The 19,966-nt window shown below is 40.2% G+C and overlaps 1 protein-coding gene across 2 annotated transcripts in view; it reads right to left on the bottom strand.

Moving 5' to 3' along the window:
• arhgap9 (Rho GTPase activating protein 9) overlaps window positions 1–19,966 on the bottom strand; it is a 40,404-nt gene that overhangs the window by 7,748 nt on the left and 12,690 nt on the right. For both annotated transcript variants that reach the window (XM_060919382.1, XM_060919381.1), the window contains exons 5-13: window positions 9,107–9,168; window positions 8,449–8,536; window positions 8,222–8,317; window positions 7,903–8,001; window positions 7,682–7,799; window positions 7,290–7,409; window positions 6,389–6,487; window positions 1,950–2,027; window positions 1,703–1,756 (exon numbers count right to left, since the gene is read on the bottom strand). In XM_060919382.1, coding sequence (XP_060775365.1) covers window positions 1,703–1,756; window positions 1,950–2,027; window positions 6,389–6,487; window positions 7,290–7,409; window positions 7,682–7,799; window positions 7,903–8,001; window positions 8,222–8,317; window positions 8,449–8,536; window positions 9,107–9,168 — 814 coding nt within the window. The remainder of the gene's footprint in view (window positions 1–1,702; window positions 1,757–1,949; window positions 2,028–6,388; window positions 6,488–7,289; window positions 7,410–7,681; window positions 7,800–7,902; window positions 8,002–8,221; window positions 8,318–8,448; window positions 8,537–9,106; window positions 9,169–19,966) is intronic.

The following is a 19,966-nucleotide window of genomic DNA, read 5'->3' as shown; positions in this document are numbered from 1 at the left end:
TACTGCTAAGACTTTGTCATGAATTTAAGTGAAATACCCTTAAAATGAAATAAATAAAAATGACTTGAATGGCTAAATGTAAGAAGTACGATCTTGTTATAAGAACTATTTTGATTATTTTGAGTTAATCAGATCTCGCATAATAAGTTCCCCAATCTTATTTTGGAATTATTTCATCTAAAAACAGGTTAGATTTTTCATCTTACTTTAAGAAATCTTACCAAGTCAAATTTAACTAGTTCCATTGGCAGATTTTTTTCACCTGATTCAAGCAAATATGCTTTGTTTTAATCTTTTATTTCTTATTTTTGAAAGGCCATTTTTTGCAGTGTAGAACCTTATCAGGCCGGTGTGTTTGACACCTGTACTCTAGATAATAATAATAATAATAATAATAGAGGAGAGCGGCGAGACCTGTTTGTATTCCCATAAATTAATTTCAACCAATCAGGTTTTAGATTACATCAGAAGTTTGATGTTACCCCTTACAGTAACCGACTTCCTCTGGAACCACAAAGCTAGAGACATTGCAGTACAGTTTGTGCAGTTCAGTATTTTTGTCAACCAAAACTTGTATTTTCAACTTTGCCTCCACCTGCATTCTATGGTGTAATGTCTGCTGGAGAATTCGGGATTTGTTAGGAATTAAAGTGTGTAGCCAAGAGTTACCGTATATAGTATTATTTATTAAACAAATTCTGGGGGAAAAAAAATTTAAGGATTTTTTTTCCAAAATGGCCAGATGGGGAGAGTTGGGACAGTTTATGATAGTTTTGTTTTTTCCTTGTGGTTTACAAATATAAAACTTTAAAAATGTGCGAGTGTACCTGCATGAAGTTTATTTCATTCCTTCTTGAGAATGGAGCTGGGTTTTTTTTTTCTCATCAGGTTTCGGGTAAACTGACATTTTTCTTTCGCTGTACCAGCATTGTGTGTTCATAGGTTACAGGTTTAGATAATAAATAAAAACATAAACCTGTAGGCCTAGGTATTTTATTTTTGTCCCATGTCTCCCAACATAATGCCCCATGTCTTCCCTTAATGTCTCGTGTCTCCCTGCAAACAATACTGACAGAAAAAGTGAAGCCTGAAGGCCAATATATGTGACAAGCTGATAAACTAATGTTGTGGTAAGAGGGTATAGTAGTAAACACTCTCTAATGCAATATGAATGTGATGCTACTTACAGTCCCAAGTCTTCCCGCTCTCCCCAACAATAAATGTAATTTATATAGCGCCTTTCTTACACCCAAGGTCGCTTTACAGTTACAAAAACAAACGGGGGGATTCCCAATACATATCTTTCAATTCAAATATGGTCCACAAGAACGTTTTTATTTAGGACACGGTTTATAAACTCATTAGGCAGGTTGGATTAGAGCCTTTATCAGACTGGTCCTGGAACCAAACCTGTGCCCTGAACCCAAACACTTTACGAAGGTTACAAACAATGAATGGATACACCCAGGACCACTTAACGTGACTTCATTAGCTTGTTCTAATGCTATCTGGTCCCCTACTATAATTTATTCAAGAACAGTAACATTACAGGCTAAAGTGATGATTTAAGTCTTTTGTGTATGAGCAGCTGTTGTCAGATTAGTGCAACATGGAGACAGACTCTCAGACGACACAGTGAAAGCAAGCTAGCTTTAGAGTGGGAGCAAGCAAGGATTTTCATTGCTACTGATTGGTCGGCTACCTGGCACTAAATCCTCTGGAAAGAGATAACGTCCATCTGTAGACACAGCTCGCTCTGGAAGAATGGACAGGAGTTACACACCATCTATTTGCACCTGACGGCATGTGTCATAGACAGTATACACTTTCCTTCAATCATTATATCAGATTTCACATGAACATAGAATGTAGTAGAACATCTCGTGAGTTAAAACAATACAGCGGATATGTTACTATTGCTGTTAATGTATAATCTTTGCTGGTCTTACCATGATTGACAGCAAAGCGTAGTTTCTGGATTACAGCCAGATTTCCACTGACTCTGTAGATACCATCTGTCTCTAAACCTGAAACACACACACACACACACACACACACACACACACACACACACACACACTATGTACTGGGCAGCTTGCATATTTACCCATAGGTGGTAATGATATCAGAGGTATGACAACAAGGAGGATATTGGAAGGGACAAACGGAGGCTCTGGCACAGTGCATTTACTAACCCTACTCCATAACTACCCTTATAAAATACCTATGTTTATTTCCCATTACATAATTGTACTTGTGAATATATTTAATGATCTCTGCGTATTAGAGTTGTGACTGGTGATGGGTTCAGTTGTGATGTAATTACCTGCAGAAAATGTTAAAATGATTTTCTTTGACACAACACATTATTATTTAACATTCAGTAAATATGGATGACACTGCTGGTCTATTTTATAAAGCAGCTACTGAGCACATGCCCTTATGTCATACTTTCTGTAGTGTTTAGCAGTTTACCTGGATCACAAAATCAGTGACAATGAGTTACAATGAATCTGTAATATTCATTTTTATATAAGATTGGATTACTCCCTCCAAAGCACCCAGAACGAAAGACAATTGAAAAGAGAAATAAATACTGGATCAAACACTACACTACTACTGAAGATTACAGTTATGTACTGTCCGGTAGAAAAGTGAATTCTAGCTCGACACATTATCAGGACAAATATGGGGCAATTTCTAACTTTGCCCATATATCCTAGTTTGGTACATGGTACAAATCTGACACAGGTACTATTTGGGTCACATTGTACTGGTCACTTGGCAACTGATACAACTGCCTAACATACTGTCTGGTCAAAAAAGATGCTTTAATATACAGTACAAATGTAAATCTCTAGTTAATTAATGTTATAATGAAATGAACACGGTCATAATGTGTCATAAAATGTAGTCTGCAACCTCACTAGAATTTAACTTCTGATTTATGACTCCTGGTGATAAAACACAATAGAAAAGTAACAGGTAATGTTTGAATGCAAATTTGAAATACAAGGTTGTGGTGCAAAAGAGGAAAGAGTAAAGAAAAGGGGGAAGCAAATTCTCGGAAGGTCGGCAAGTAGAACAATTTTTAGGGGGTTAAGAGGATGGGGCATTTTGAATTGAGTTATTATTAGCAAGTGCTGTAAGGTAAGGTATATTATTTTTAATATATAGATCTCATTATTTTCATCCATTTTTTGAGAATTTGCATTTGTGCAGAACAGAAATTTGTGGTACACCTCTGATGGGAGGCAGGGAACCAGTAGACCTTTTTAAATGTGTTTTTACATTGCAAACTGGCGTTCCACAACCAGAGGCATGATGCGTCACAACAGAGTGTCGGTGTCCAGGGTAATGTATCTACGTGCTGGAAATATGAATACCCCAAGCATAGCAGCATTGCTTTAAAAACAACAGTGGTGAACTGAGTGCTGAGGTGCTTTTGGTAGCCGTGCATATTTATACCGCTCTTCAAACACAAGTAAAGTTGCTGAGCATCATATGCGACATGTAATCACTTCTGTTAAATAATTCATGTTTAAGGGAAGGAACAACCTCTTTCTCTCTCTCTCTTATATATACACACATACATACATACACACACAGTATATATACACACACATACACAGCTCTGGAAAAAAAATAAGAGACTGCTGCAAAATTATCAGTTTCTTCTACCTATTTATATGTCTGTGTTTGAGGAACATGAACATTTTTGTTTTTTCCATAAACTACTGACAACATTTCCCCCAAATTCAACATATAAACGTTGTCACTTAGAGCATTTAATTGCAGAAAATGACAACTGGTCAAAATAACAGTGTTTTTAGACCTTGAATAATGCATAGAAATCAAGATTGTTCAATTTTAAATAACACAATACTAATGTGGGCGGCACGGTGGTGGTGTAGTGGTTAGCGCTGTCGCCTCACAGCAAGAAGGTCCGGGTTCGAGCCCCGTGGCCGGCAAGGGCCTTTCTGTGCAGAGTTTGCATGTTCTCCCCATGTCCGCGTGGGTTTCCTCCGGGTGCTCCGGTTTCCCCCACAATCCAAAGACATGCAGGTTAGGTTAACTGGTGACTCTAAATTGACCGTAGGTGTGAATGTGAGTGTGAATGGTTGTCTGTGTCTATGTGTCAGCCCTGTGATGACCTGGCGACTTGTCCAGGGTGTACCCCGCCTTTCACCCGTAGTCAGCTGGGATAGGCTCCAGCTTGCCTGCGACCCTGTAGAAGGATAAAGCGGCTAGAGATAATGAGATGAGATGAATGAGACAATACTAATGTGGGCGGCACGGTGGTGTAGTGGTTAGCGCTGTCGCCTCACAGCTAGAAGGTCCGGGTTCGAGCCCCGTGGCCGGCGAGGGCCTTTCTGTGAAGAGTTTGCATGTTCTCCCCGTGTCCGTGTGGGTTTCCTCTGGGTGCTCCGGTTTCCCCCACAGTCCAAAGACATGCAGGTTAGGTTAACTGGTGACTCTAAATTGACCGTAGGTGTGAGTGTGAATGGTTGTCTGTGTCTATGTGTCAGCCCTGTGATGACCTGGCGACTTGTCCAGGGTGTACCCCGCCTTTCGCCCGTAGTCAGCTGGGATAGGCTCCAGCTTGCCTGCGACCCTGTAGAACAGGATAAAGCGGCTACAGATAATGAGATGAGAATGAGACAATACTAATGTTTGAACTTGGGATGAGTTCAGAAATCAATATTTGGTGGAATAACCCTGACATTTAATCTCAGCTTTCATGCATCTTAGTATGCTCTTCACCAGTCTTTCACATTGCTCTTGGGTGACTTTCTGCCACTCCTGGTGCGAAAATTCAGTCAGCTCAGCTTTGTTTGATGGCTTGTGACATCCATCTTGCTCTTGATCACATTCCAGACATTTTCAATGGGGTTCAGGTCTGGAGATTGGGCTGGCCATGACAGGGAAGACCCTGTGGATCTTGTGGTCCTCTGCCCACATCTTGATTGACTTGGCTATGTGGCATGGAGCATTGTCCTGCTGGAAAACCCAATCCTCAGAGTTAAGGAACATTGTCAGAGCAGAAGGAAGCAAGTTTTCTTCCAGGATAACCTTGTACATGGCTTGATTCATGTGTTCTTCACAAACAAAAATCTGCCCCATTCCAGCCTTGCTGAAACCTCCCCAGGTCATCACCGATCCTCCACCAAATTTCACACTGGGTGCAAGACACTGTGGCTTGTAGGCCTCTCCAGGTCTCTGTCTAACCAATAGATGACTAGGTGATGGGAAAAGCTGAAAATTGGACTCATTAGAGAAGATGATCTTACTCCAGTCCCAGCTGCCATTTGCCATTCTTTCCGTAGGTCACTTGATGTCATCCTACGGTTGTTGAGTGATATTCGAAGGAATTGACAATCATCCCAGTGAGTGGAGTCATTTTTGTCCTTTGCCAGTCTGTAATGTTGTTGTCCCCAGTGTCTGCTGCTTGACCTTATTCTCATGAACTGCTGTCTTTGAATTTTTGAAGATGGAAGTAGCCTGATGCTCACCGTATCCCTCTGCCAATAAAGCCAGAATCGAACCCTTCTTTTTCTCACTCAAAACTGTTCTATTTAACTCTTTTGGCATGATGATTAGATATTTTTGTATTCCAATTAAATTTAAGGTATGATGAGCATTGTTTTTCCCATCCAAACTGGTCCTATTGCAAGACAATAGTGATGGCCACAGCAGTGGTTTTTATACTTTTCCTTGTTAAACAAGATTTGGTTCAGGCGATCACCTAATCATTAAGTAAAATTATGTATGCTTGTGTTGGAATTCCAGCACAGACATTGGAATGAAATGGCTGCCTTACATAGAGACGCTGATTTAAGAAAAAAAATTGAAGTGGTCTCTTAATTTTTCCAGAGCTGTATAGAATGTTTGTGTCCTTTAGCTGAGCTGACAGTTGGGGGGGGGACTGTCAGAGAAAACTACGCTCACAAATGGAGGGAGAGAGAGAGAGAGCGAGAGAGAGAGAGTGAAGAAGAAGAGTCAGAGTGAAAGATAATGAGGAAGAGAGGAGTGGAGAGACTCGTGCAAGCAACATGTTTGTATGATCAGAAATACGTTGGAGGAGAAAGTGAAGTACAGTAGGAAGTGATTTGAGGCAGAAGAACGTGCAGATCTTAGACACCATAGACATTTGAATTTGTGATGGTCTCAGAAAGAAGAAATGTTAACGTGAAAAACACCACACCCTGCCTGTCCCTTTTACACAGAAGTCGATTCTGGCTCAGAAAAGGAACAACACAGACCCTCCTTTCCGCATTCGGACGTTTGATACAGAACGCGAGGAGGAATAAAGGAGTAAGATTCCTGTCTTGAACAGGCTGTGTAAAAGGAGATAGTGTCACTGATATTTTATGTTATGTACGCTTACCTTTCTTCTCCACTGTTTCGGTGCAGTTTCTGACAAACCGTGGCACTGTGCTTTTCTCCCTCTCGCACAGCAACTCCAAACTACAGCCAAATACCTGGTCTGAAAGCATCAACTACACACATTAATAACACCCCATCTTTATCATTCAAAAATAAAATACAACATAAAGGAATGGCTAAGCCTGTGAAGAAGTGTATATAATACACATGTATAGATGAGCTGTAAATGGATGTAGTGTTTGTTGCACAAGATGCGTTTTTCATATGTTCATAACTTAAATCTTTTACTGCCTTATTTTATACTTCTATAGAAACGTGATTAGATACAAAGCAACACTATCAGTATTGCTAGAAATATATGGGAAGTTTTTGTCTACTATGTAATACGTTCCTTTCTTTACTGACATACAAACATTTTTTTCTGTAACTTTTTTTGTGGAAAAATTATACTTGGAGGTATAAAATGTTTTATACTGATTCAATAATGCAGGATATAATAAAATCTATATTTAAAAAAAAAGTGTCCAAGACTTTTGCACATCACTGTATATGACACTGTTGCATGTATATATGCGTCATGCCACGGGATTTTTTTTTTTTTACCAGATGCTCTGTTTACAGAATGTGTAGAAACGGCGTTGAAAAGAGCACAATATTTTGCACCGTTTTCACTGGCTGATCCAGTAACTATCAATGAATAATCACCTCAGTAGCGCCCCTACAGGATCAGCCAGCGAAAACGGTGCAAAATATTGTGTGCTTTTCAACGCCGTTTCTACACATTCTGTAAACAGAGCATCTGGTAAAAAAAAAAAAAAATCCCGTGGCATGACACATACGCTTTAAATAACCCTTAAATAATTGCTTCTCCTAAACATTCACACACTTCAAGTACAATTCACCTTTAATAAGACCCTTTTCCTGTAATGCCTGAATTGGTGGTCTCCTCAAAATGAGCTTTTTCAAGCGACTCTTCACTCGCTTCCTCTCTGTAGTCTCCAAATTAGAGATTGAGCGAGGGACTGAATGGAAAGGGAGAGAAACAGAATTTTTTTCATGAGAAAATGAGTGAATTATTATCTACATATTATTCTTTTATATACTGTTGTTTTAAAACTGAAAGTATCTCTGGTTTTGAATAATGATGTTGGCTTACCAATATTTCATTAGTCTTAGCTTTAAAGCTGGATTGTACTTATGGCTCTAGTTAGCAGTATTTATGTATAGTATGATATGGCACAATCCTAGACCTCCATAATCTATTTTCAGAGCAGTGTGTGTTTTTATGACTAACGCGAAGGCTTGTGTCCTGTACGGTTCTCCTCTTCATCTCCACTATGGTCCAACAACTCCAAGGAGCCTGTTCTCCTCAAAGAATACTGCAATATATTATCCAGAGGATTCTCCTTATCCTACAAAACATACATGCACACACACCACAAATCCATGATGAGAATACAGATATTAAGTACAGGGAAATATTATGCATATATTAAGGATAAAAAATGGACTTACAAGTCTTTGAATGACTTTCTGTATTGTGCTGTACCACTCTCTAATTACAGAGTCAGTGTCTGATTGCAGCAAAAATTCATTTCCTGTAACCGTCCTCAGCTACACACATGCATACGCACACAGAATATGTTATCCTATTTAAAGCTTTGGAAGAGAACAGTAAAGAGGAACTCACTGTTACAACAGCAAAACATAATTATCACCCGGGTAGACATCTTAACATCATGCAGCATAGGTCATGTACGCTTTATGGCAAGCTTTAATGTTCTAATGTTCTTCTAGTCATTTTAAACCAGTCTTTTGTAATGTTTTGCCATACCTTGAAGACATTCTTCTTGCTGGAAAGCTCATTGGCCCACTGCAGCTGAGCTCCTCTTAGATCCACACTGCTCTCTGGACAGCTGTTCCCTGGTTTCTACACCCACGGGGACAGGCATACACAAACACATACACTGAGTATTCACCTGAATTTGTGATGAACATGCATGTCAATAATACAAGATGTCAGGATGGTTTTCAAATGCATGTGGGCTGAAGTTTTCTTACCCAGCTATCAGAATTTTGGGATTTGGGATCTTTGAAGAACATAAGACTGTTGCCCACCAACACCACCCACGAGGGATTCCAGTTTTTCCTGCAGACCACACACACTCAAAATTATGTTCAACTATTCGTGTGTTAGTCAGGTGTCTAACTTTCAGTGTTAGACATGGTATACCAAAACCAGGTGATGACATTAAATGTGCTTAGTTACAAATATTTAAAGTTTAACAATCATTTTGCTCTTCCGCAGTTCAACTGTTTAAACATCTGCTGTCTAGCTTAAGCTGGTTTTACACTGTGTGGTTACAGCGGTATTTTAATATTATTACATCAGACTGTATGAGCCCAATAAATTCTTCTGTGACAGAAAGCGATAACGTGTTCATGTCAGATTACAGATTAGTTACAGATTAATTCATAGTGGTTACTGAATACTGAATTCAAGACTAATAAATGAAAAATAAAATCAGGAGATAAGTAGGGACAGCTTTTGATGAACAGAGAGAGGACACTACTGAGTAAAAAAAAGTCAGCAAACATTGTTACATCTTTAAAATGAACCATCATTGCTGGCTGAACATCATGTACAGGGTTACTTTAGGACTGGAAAGGTAGTATAAACCATAGGTTTGTGTCCACATGTCCCTCAAGATAAGCTTACCTCAGCTTCCGGCCTCCTTCTGCTATCTTGGTTTTGTTGAGCAGACCTGCTTTTTCAAGCTCCTGCATTAGAAGACAGATGTCAGCATAAGTTTAGGAATAACATGGGTAGTGCACGTGCACGCACACACTAAGCTGCAATCTGCATAAATTTGCATTTGGACCTGAAGAGCTCTGGCCTTGAATTTTACTCTTTCGATTCCTATATGGCTAGTATTCTTGATTATACCACAGCACTGTTTAACTCCTTGGTTAATTAATATTCTACTAGTGCATCTCAAAAAATTAGAATACCATGAAAAAGTTCCTTTTTTTCATAATTTAATTAAAAAGGTAAACTTTCATATATTCTATATTCATTACATCTCATCTCCTCTAGCCGCTTTATCCTGTTCTACAGGGTCGCAGGCAAGCTGGAGCCTATCCCAGCTGACTACGGGCGAAAGGCGGGGTACACCCTGGACAAGTCGCCAGGTCATCACAGGGCCGACACATAGACACAGACAACCATTCACACTCACATTCACACCTACGCTCAATTTAGAGTCACCAGTTAACCTAACCTGCATGTCTTTGGACTGTGGGGGAAACCGGAGCACCCGGAGGAAACCCACGCGGACACGGGGAGAACATGCAAACTCCGCACAGAAAGGCCCTCGCCGGCTACGGGGCTTGAACCCAGACCTTCTTGCTGTGAGGCGACAGCGCTAACCACTACACCACCGTGCCCATATTCATTACATGTAAAGTGAAATATTTAAAACCTTTTTTGTTTTAATTTTGATGATTATGGCTTATAGCTCATGAAAATCAGAAATCCAGTATCTCAAATTATTAGAATATTCCCTAAGATCAATCAAAAAAGGATTTACAATACAGAAATGTCCAACTTCTGAAAAGTATATTCATTTATACACTCAATACTTGGTTGGGGCTCCTTTACCATGAATTATAATGCGATGTGCCATGGAGGTGATCAGTCTGTGGCACTGCTGAGGTGTTATTGAAGCCCAGGTTGCTTTGATAGTGGCCTTCAGCATATCTGTATTTTTGGGTAGGGCGTTTCTCATCTTCCTCTTGACAATGCCCCATAGATTCTCTATGGGTTTCAGGTCAGGCAAGTTGGCTGGCCAATCAAACACAGTAATATAATGGTCAGCAAACCATTTGGTAGTAGTTTTGGCACTGTGGGTAGGTGCTAAGTCCTGCTGGAAAAGGAAATCAGCATCTCCAAAAAGCTCGTCAGCAGATGGAAGCATGAAGTGCTCTAAAATCTCCTGGTAGATGGCTGTGTTGACTTTGGACTTGATAAAATACAGTGGACCAACACCAGCAGATGACATGGCACCCCAAATCATCACAGACTATGGAAACTTCACACTGGGCTTCAAACACCTTGGATTCTGTGCCTCTCCACTCTTCCTCCAGACTCTAGAACCGTGATTTCCAAATTAAATGCAAAATGTACTTTCATCTGAAAAGAAGACTTTGGACCACTGAGCAACAGTCCATTTCTTTCTCTCCTTAGCCCAGATAAGACACTTCTGACATTGTCTCTGGCTCAGGAGTAGCATGATATTAGGAATGCGAAAGTTGTATCCCCTTTCTTGAAGATGTCTGTTCGTGATGGGTCTTGACACACTGACACCAGCCTCAGTCCACTCCTTGTGAAGCCCTCCCAAGTTCTTGAATCAACTTTTCTTGACAATCCTCTCAAGACTGCAGCCATCCCTGTTGCTTTTGCACCTTTTCCAGCCACCCTTTTCAGCAATGACCTTTTGTGGCTTACCCTCCTTGTGGAGGGCATCAGTGATCATCTTCTGGACAATAGTCAAGTCAGCAGTCTTCCCCATGATTGTGGTTGTGTGTACTGAACTAGACCGAGAGATACACTGTGTTCGTAGTGTTTTACTCAAACTCGAAATGAAATATTCTAATCTTTTGAGATGTTTTTTTTTATGTTTTTGTACTGTATGCCATACTGATTAAAATTAAAATAGAAAAATGCTTGAAACATTTTAGTTTATGTGTAATGAGTCTATAATATATAATATTTTCACTTTCTTAAATAACTGATGGAAATTTTGAACTTTTTCACAATATTCAAATTTTTTGAGATGCACTAGTACAGTATACTCTAACATAGATCTGGCAGTAGTGCCTGCTATCCAGGTCACAAGTTTATATATTGTCTTCGACTCTTTCAACATTATGCTAGCTGAATGGAATATATCTGATATACCACTAAATGCCAGCCAATATTATTTAAATATATGTCACTCAGATCCGCAATGTATTTCATATGAAAAATGCAAGTTTTCAACACGAGAAGATAATGTTTTCAAGTCGACATGTGATTTTCTTTTTCTTATATAGTATGTATTGCTCCACCCTAACAGAAGATAACAAAAATAACCCGAGATTCTTATTTAATACTGGAGCAAAATTAACTAGGAATAAGACCACCATAGAAACATGCACACCTGCAATATGTAGTAGCAATGACTTCATGATATTTTTCAATGGCAAAATTGAAAATATCAGACAAAAAATTCAAACTTTTAATTTAAGGCCAGACAATTTAAGTAACCCTTTAGAGAACAATATAACTAACAGATCAGCGATTAGAATGTTTTACTCCCCTTAGAGAAACTGAACTAATGCCACTAATTTCCACATCAAAATCTTCAACTTGTGTACTAGATCCCTAACCTACATGACTCTTCAAACAGATAATACCAGAAGTGATCAAACCTCTTCCCTTAGCACTGGCAATGTATCCAAATCCTTTAAACTAGCAGTTATCAAACCCCTGATTAAAAAATGTGACCTTGACTCCTGTCAGCTGTCCAACTATAGGCCAATATCAAACCTCTCCTTTATCTCCAAGGTCATAGAAAAAGCTGTAGCAAAGCAGTTATGCTCATAGGAATAACATCCATGAAATGTATCAATCAGGATTTAGACCTCATCAGAGCACAGAGACAACACTGGTTAAAGTAGTAAATGACTTAGTACTGGCCTCTGATCAGGGCTGTATCTCCTTGCTTGTACTGGTTGACCTTAGGTGGGGTTTACATTAGACTGTATCAGCGGATCATCAGATTAACGTTTTTAAAACGATTAGCATGCACACAGCAATGCCAATACACGATTCGCGTGCACACAGCAACGCCAATACACGGATACGCTCGGCTCCGCAGGCATCCTGCGCTCCAAATCACTCCACCCTGAACAGCGAGTGCCCTCTGGAGGGTGCGCACTCCGGCCCTGCGCAGCTCACAGAGCGCGCGAGTGAAGCACATGAGCAGTGATTCGGGACTGAGCCGCTGTGTGTGTGATCTCAGTGCATATCGGGCATGCGCGTCACTTACCACTTGCAAGTGGAAGGATGGCAAGCCTAAAGACAATCATAACTACACAATGGGCAGTATTTGCATCAGTATTTGCAGTATTTTCATACTTTTATACTCTTTAATGAAAGGTGATACAAGGCGGAAGTCCGCGCCGTTTTTCAGCAGTCGCGTCACATGACCAACGACAGCGAATCAGGAAGGTGGATGTCACAGTGACGTTGTCCAATGACGACGCCAGCTAGAGCTCAGCACAGTGTATCCGCATATTTTCAATGTTTACACAGCACCGGACCAGACACGATCTGGATTGAATACGTGGACCCTGGCGGATTCCCGTTTCCCGGCGTTTCCAGGCGTTTTAATGTAAACGGACAGTGCATCCGCGAAGAAAACGAGACAGATACGGTCTAATGTAAACTTGGTCTTAGTGTAGCCTTTGGCACCACTGATCATTCCATTCTCCTTGACAGACTAGAAAATGTTGTGGGAGTCAAGAGAACGGCTCTCTCCTGGCTCAGCTCTTATTTAACTGATCGTTATCAGTTTGTTGATGTAAGTGATGACTTTATTATGCACACTAAGGTAAAGTTTGGTGCTCCACAAGCGTCTTAGGCCCACTGCTTTTTTCTTTAAATATGCTACCTCTGGGTAATATTATTCATAAGCATGGTATTAACTTCCACTGTTATGCTGATGACAAACAGCTGTATGTTTCAGCAAAGCCAGATGAGAGACACCCCTTAATAAATTTGAGGAATGTGTAAAGGACATTAGAACCTGAACGCTTCTCAACTTTCTTCTACTTAATTCTGACAAGACAAAAGTACTTGTACTCGGACCACATGCAGCGAGAAGTAAGTGTTCTGATTACAGTGGTGCTTGAAAGTTTGTGAACCCTTTAGAATTTTCTATATTTCTGCATAAATATGACCGAAAACATCATCAGATTTTCACACGAGTCCTACAAGTAGTTAAAGAGAACCCAGTTAAGGTAAGGTAAAGGTAAGGTAACTTTATTTGTACTCGAAGGTAGATTTGGTTGCAGGCAAAAGTAGCAAAAGCTTACACAGACAACAAAATACTGACCCACAGCAAACTTATACCAACAGCCCAGTACTGGACAGTGACAGCGGACAATAACAAAACAAAACAAGAACAACAAAAGCACAAACGTGACAAACAGACAAGTGCTCCAAGCAAAGATATGAAGAAGGACAAATAAACAATAAATATATAAATATGTGTAAAAATCACAGGGGGAAAACCTTAAAATATTGGACTCATGTGCTATTCAATGTGTTAATAGCAGAGGGGATAAAACTGCATCTATACCTCTTAGTTTTGCAGGCTGGCATTAGGAACCTACGACCTGAGGGGAGAGGCTGAAATTCACCATATAGTGGGTGGGATGTATCGTTTAAGATAGACCCCGCTAGTCTCTGCAACTGCCTACTGTAGAGAGACTCCATGTTGAGCTGTGGTTCTCCAATTAACTTACCAGCCCACTTCACAATCTGATTCAGGGAATTTCTGTTTTTGAGGGGTAGGTTACTGAACCATGACACAAGGCTAAAAGACAGAATTGACTCAATAAAACATCTGTAAAACATGGATAGCAGCTTTTTATCTATGTTAAAGGATGACAACTTTCTTAGGCAATGTAGGCGCTGGTTCGCCTTTTTATAACCAGATTCACAATGTGCCACAAAGGTGAATTTACTATCAATTGTGGTCCCAAGATATTTATAATTGTCTACACATTCCACTACCTGACCTTTTATGGTAATTGGTTCTTTATCAGTGGTGTGTCTCCTAAAGTCCACATACATGTTTTTTGTTTTAGAGATGTTCAGTTGTAGAAAAGACTGATCGCACCAATCTACAAACTCCTGAACAATTGGACCATGACCCGTGTCCTTGTCCTTTAACAGACTGACAATAACTGAGTCGTCTGCATATTTCAGAATATATCGGTCCTCCCGACTACTGCGACACATATTGGTGTACAGGATAAACAATAGGGGGGACAGAACACAGCCTTGAGGCGAGCCCGTGGAGATAGAAATCTGGTCAGATAGCACTCCATTGACCCGCACTCTTTGTGTCCTGTTAATTAAAAAGTGCAGCACCCAGCCCAAAAGGTTCCTGCTCAGTTGGAATTGCTCCAGAAGTCTTTCGATTAAAACATGGGGCTGAATAGTATTGAAGGCAGAGGAGAAATCAATAAATAATAATTGGGCGTGTGCTCCCTTGCCTTCTAAATGCTTTAAAATCAAATTCATCAGGGATACAGTTGCATCCTCAACGCCTCTGTAGGGCCTATATGCAAACTGAAATGGGTCAAGATCGGACTGGATATTCATTAAAATAACATTTCTTACCAATTTTTCAAACGCTTTCATTACCAGTGAGGTCAAAGCAATTGGCCTAAAATCGTTTTGGGCTTTGGGACACCTAATCTTGGGAACAGGAACAATTATTGCATCTTTCCAACATTTAGGGACATGTCGATTTTTTAAGGACTTATTAAAAATGTAATTAAAAACTGTACACAATTCGTTAGAACATAGCCTAAGCACCCTACCACAGATATTGTCAGGACCACAGCTTTTGTTTGGGTTGGTAAAACGTAGGGCCTTTTCAACTGAGCCCTTATTTATTTCATAATGATGATCCTGATCTGTTAAATTATGGAAAAGTTCCTGTTGTTCTTTACTAAAATCATAAGTATCAAAACGACAGAAAAATGTATTAAGGCCATTGGCAAGATCAGCTTCAGAGTCAAAATCTTCTAGAATAACAGTGTTTACATTCTTTGGGTTGCTAATACCTGCAATGGATTTCATGCTTGACCAGGCTGAACCCAAATTGTTAGCAACCATTTTATTTTCCACCATTGTTTTGTAATTGCTTTTAGCTCTCAAGATTTCAATTTTCAAGTCCTTGGTGGCTGTGTGCAGTTCCAAAGCAGTCCCATATTTGAAAGCATATTTTTTAGCCTGTATACGGGCTTTCACTGATTTTGTCACCCATGGCTTATTATTTGAATATATTTTCACTTTTTTACAGGGAATAATCATGTCTCTGCAAAAAGATATATAAGAGCACGTTACATCCGCAAGTTCATCCAGATCTTCACATGCTTCAATAAACATATCCCAATCAGTACAGTCATAGCACGCTTTTAGGCGCTGCACCGACTGTTCATTCCAGTCTTTAATTTCCTTTGTGTGGACCTTTTCCCTCTTAAGGACAGTTCTATACGTCGGCATGAGATACACAAGCTTGTGGTCTCCGCGACCCAGAGAGGCAAGTGGGACGGACTTGTATGCCTCCTTCACTGACCCGTAGCATTGGTCAAGAGTCTTTTCCCTTCTGGTGGGACAGGTTACATATTGATGAAAGTTCGGAATAGTCTTCTTAAGAGAGACATGGTTAAAATCGCCCAATATAAAGGACGGGGATTCGGGGGATATTGATTGAAGCCTTTGAACAACGTCATACACTGTTTTACAAGCGGAGGGGGCGTGTGCTGCAGGGTGAATATACAAAACAGTAATAAAAATCTGGGTGAATTCACGGGGCAGATAAAACGGGCGCAATGACACTGATAAAAGTTCCACGTCGGGTAAGCAAATCCGCTCTCTCACGGTTACAGCTGTACAGTACCTTTGGTTGAAGTAGAGACACACCCCTCCACCTTGAGTTTTGTTTGTCACCGCACTGTTCCTATCTAAGCGATGCGGTGCTCCAAATCCGGTAATCATCAAGTCCGCGTCCTGGTCACGCTCGGTTAACCACGTCTCCGTAAACGCCAGAACGCAGCAATCTTTATAATCCTTTAGGAAGCGAGCATTTCCCTGTAGTTCATCCAGTTTATTCCTTATAGATTGGACGTTCCCCATGATGATTGAGGGTAGAGGGAGCCGATTGGACTGCACCTTCCTCAGGCGCAGCCGAACTCCACCGCGCTTCCCCCTTTTTCTTCTCCCGTTCCCCCTTGATTTTTCATAAACATTTTCTGGAGTTCTTCGTATGAGATCAGGGATCTGGAGCGTGATGTCCAACACGCCAGCTGGTCTCACCAAGTTCAATTGCAGCAGCTCACACCTGCTGTATTGCCACCTGGCCGGGAAGGCAGAGTTGAACTCCAGGTATAACAGGAGGGATAACAAAATAAGCGACGTGACGCGTAAAAGATCCATATCGCTTGAGTGAGGAGCGCTAAAACAGTTACTATCACTTAGGCTGTTGTTAACCCGACACAGACAAACAATAAAACACGATAAAAAACATCACAAAGCTTTCAGCCAAACTTTCCCTGCCGGTCGCAGCGTGCGCATGCGCCCAGGAAAAAAAAACTCAGTTAAACAAATGAGACAAAAATATTATACTTGGTCATTTATTTATTGAGGAAAATGATCCAATGTTACATATCTGTGAGTGGCAAAAGTATGTGAACCTCTAGGATTAGCAGTTAATTCAAAGGTGAAATTAGAGTCAGGTGTTTTCAATCAATGGGATGACAATCAGGTGTGAGTGGGCACCCTGTTTTATTTAAAGAACAGGGATCTATCAAAGTCTGATCTTCACAACACACGTTTGTGGAAGTGTATCATGGCACAAACAAAGGAGATTTCTGAGGACCTCAGAAGAAGCGTTGTTGATGCTCATCAGGCTGGAAAAGGTTACAAAACCATCTCTAAAGAGTTTGGACTCCACCAATCCACAGTCAGACAGATTGTGTACAAATGGAGGAAATTCAAGACCATTGTTACCCGCCCAGGAGGTATAATTCAGACCAACAACCAAAGATCACGCCAAGAGTAAGGCATGTAATAGTCGGTGAGGTCACAAAGGACCCCAGGGTAACTTCTAAGCAACTGAAGGCCTCTCTCACATTGGCTAATGTTAATGAGTCCTCCATCAGGAGAACACTGAACAACAATGGTGTGCATGGCAGGGTTGAAAGGAGAAAGCCACTCTCCAAAAAGAACATTGCTGCTCATCTGCAGTTTGCTAAAGATCATGTGGACAAGGCAGAAGGTTACTGGAAAAATGTTTTGTGGAGGGATGAGACCAAAATAGAACTTTTTGGTTTAAATGAGAAGCGTTATGTCTGTAGAAAGGAAAACACTGCATTCCAGCATAAGAACCTTATCCCATCTGTGAAACATGGTGGTGGTACACTTGATTGTAAATCTTTGCGTACTCTATATTACTCGTTATTTTTGCCATATCTGACTTACTATGTCGAAGTCTGGGGAAATACCTACAAAACCACTCTGCAGCTGATATGTACAATACAGAAAAGAGCAATAAGGACAATAAACAAAACAGGATACAGAGATCATACAAACTCACTATTCATAAAATCACACATGTTGAAATTTATGGATCTGGTCAAATTCAGAACAGCACAAATAATGTACAAAGTGAGAAATAATCTATTGCCAAAAAATATACAAGGAATGTTTAGTGAGGGAGAGGGGGGATATAATCTAAGGGGAGACCTAAATTTTAAAAAACCAAAGGTTCGAACAAATATGAAAAGCATGTGCGTATCGAGCTGTGGGGTGACTTTATGGAACAGACTGGAGACAGAAATAAAACAAAGTGCAAATATAAATCTGTTTAAAAAAGGTACAAAAAATATTTTTAAACAAGTATCTGGAAGAGGAAGTATGTTAAAGGAGGATGAAGAGGGATAAATCTATAAATAGAATAGGGTTGATTGTTATATTAGAACTAACTTAGTATATGGTATATATGGTATATATTTATTTATGGGGATAGTTTATATATTTATATTTACAGGGATAGGTATGTAGTAGATATTTATTTTGTAATTATATATTTATATAGATATTTATGAAGTGTATATATGATATATATTTTTATAGGTGTATTAATGTAGTTTGGATTTCAGGGTAGCTAAAAAGGGGTGGGAAATTAAAAAAAGTATTGTACTTCTTCCCACTCCTTTTTCGAACAATGTGCGGTGTTTTGTAATGTCTTAGCTCTGTATGTTATTTTATTTATTTTTTTTAATTTCTCGTTTTCTTTCTTTTGTATGTACAAATAGTTACATACATTTTTTAGACATGTTCGAAATAAATAAATAAATAAATAAATAAATAAAATGGTAGTATCATGGTTTGGGCCTGTTTTGCTGCATCTGGGCCAGGACAGCTTGCCATCATTGATGGAACAATGAATTCTGAATTATACCAGCGAATTCTAAAGGAAAATGTCAGGGCATCTGTCCATGAACTGAATCTCAAGAGAAGGTGGGTCATACAGCAAGACAACGACCCTAAGCACACAAGTTGTATAAAGTTAATGTTTTGGAATGGCCAAGTCAAAGTCCTGACCTTAATCCAATGGAAATGTTGTGGAAGGACCTGAAGCGAGCAGTTCATGTGAGGAAATCCACCAACATCCCAGAGCTGAAGCTGTTCTGTATGGAGGAATGGGCTAAAATTCCTCCAAGCCGGTGTGCAGGACTGATCAACAGTTACCGGAAACGTTTAGTTGCAGTTATTGCTGCACAAGGGGGTCACACCAGATACTGAAAGCAAAGGTTCACATACTTTTGCCACTCACAGATATGTAACATTGGATCATTTTCCTCAATAAATAAATGACCAAGTATAATATTTTTGTCTCATTTGTTTAACTGGGTTCTCTTTATCTACTTTTAGGACTTGTGTGAAAATCTGATGTTGTTTTAGGTCATATTTATGCCGAAATATACAAAATTCTAAAGGGTTCCCAAACTTTCAAGCACCACTGTATCTGTTCAGTCAAGCCTTTTGTTAATACCTTCTTATTAGATAAAGGAGTAGATCTGGAGCCCTGTGATGACCTGGCGACTTGTCCAGGGTGTACCCCGCTTTTCGCCCGTAGTCAGCTGGGATAGGCTCCAGCTTGCCTGCGACCCTGTAGAACAGGATAAAGCGACTAGAGATAATGAGATGAGATGAGATGAGATGAGATGAGATATGTAGATCTGGAGGGTCCTCGGGCATAGAGCGTTTTGGTAAACTGGGAGGTATGGATGCTGTTGCCCCCCACTTTCACACTTTCACTCAGGTTTGTTGACAGTGGAGTGGCTGGCCGGTCTATGTCCCAGGGCTCCCTCATGACTATATTACCTTCTGGCTCTGCCTTTTAGTTATGCTGTCATCACTCGCCTTGCTGGAGTCCCTGCTTGCACTCAGCACACAATGTATGGTATACTATTCTTAACCATTAGATGACAACAGGCAGACCCAACAACCTCTGTACTTTCTCTCTCTCTCTCTCTCTCTCTCTCTCTCTCTCTCTCAGATGCACTTAGGTGGCGGCTTTGGACACTTACAATAGAGGTCTGCGCGGGACAGAATTTTCAGTCCCGCTCCCGCATTGTGCAGTCCCGCTCCCCCCCGCTCCTGCAAAGAATTATGATTTTCAGTCCCGCTCCCACCCACGCCTGCCATATTTTGTCTCGCTCCCGCCCGCAA

Source organism: Neoarius graeffei, chromosome 4 (genome assembly GCF_027579695.1).
Source record: "Neoarius graeffei isolate fNeoGra1 chromosome 4, fNeoGra1.pri, whole genome shotgun sequence".
Classification (NCBI taxonomy): domain Eukaryota; kingdom Metazoa; phylum Chordata; class Actinopteri; order Siluriformes; family Ariidae; genus Neoarius; species Neoarius graeffei.
The sequence above is the reverse complement of the archived record's forward strand: the minus strand, read 5'-3'. Positions and strand labels throughout refer to the sequence as shown.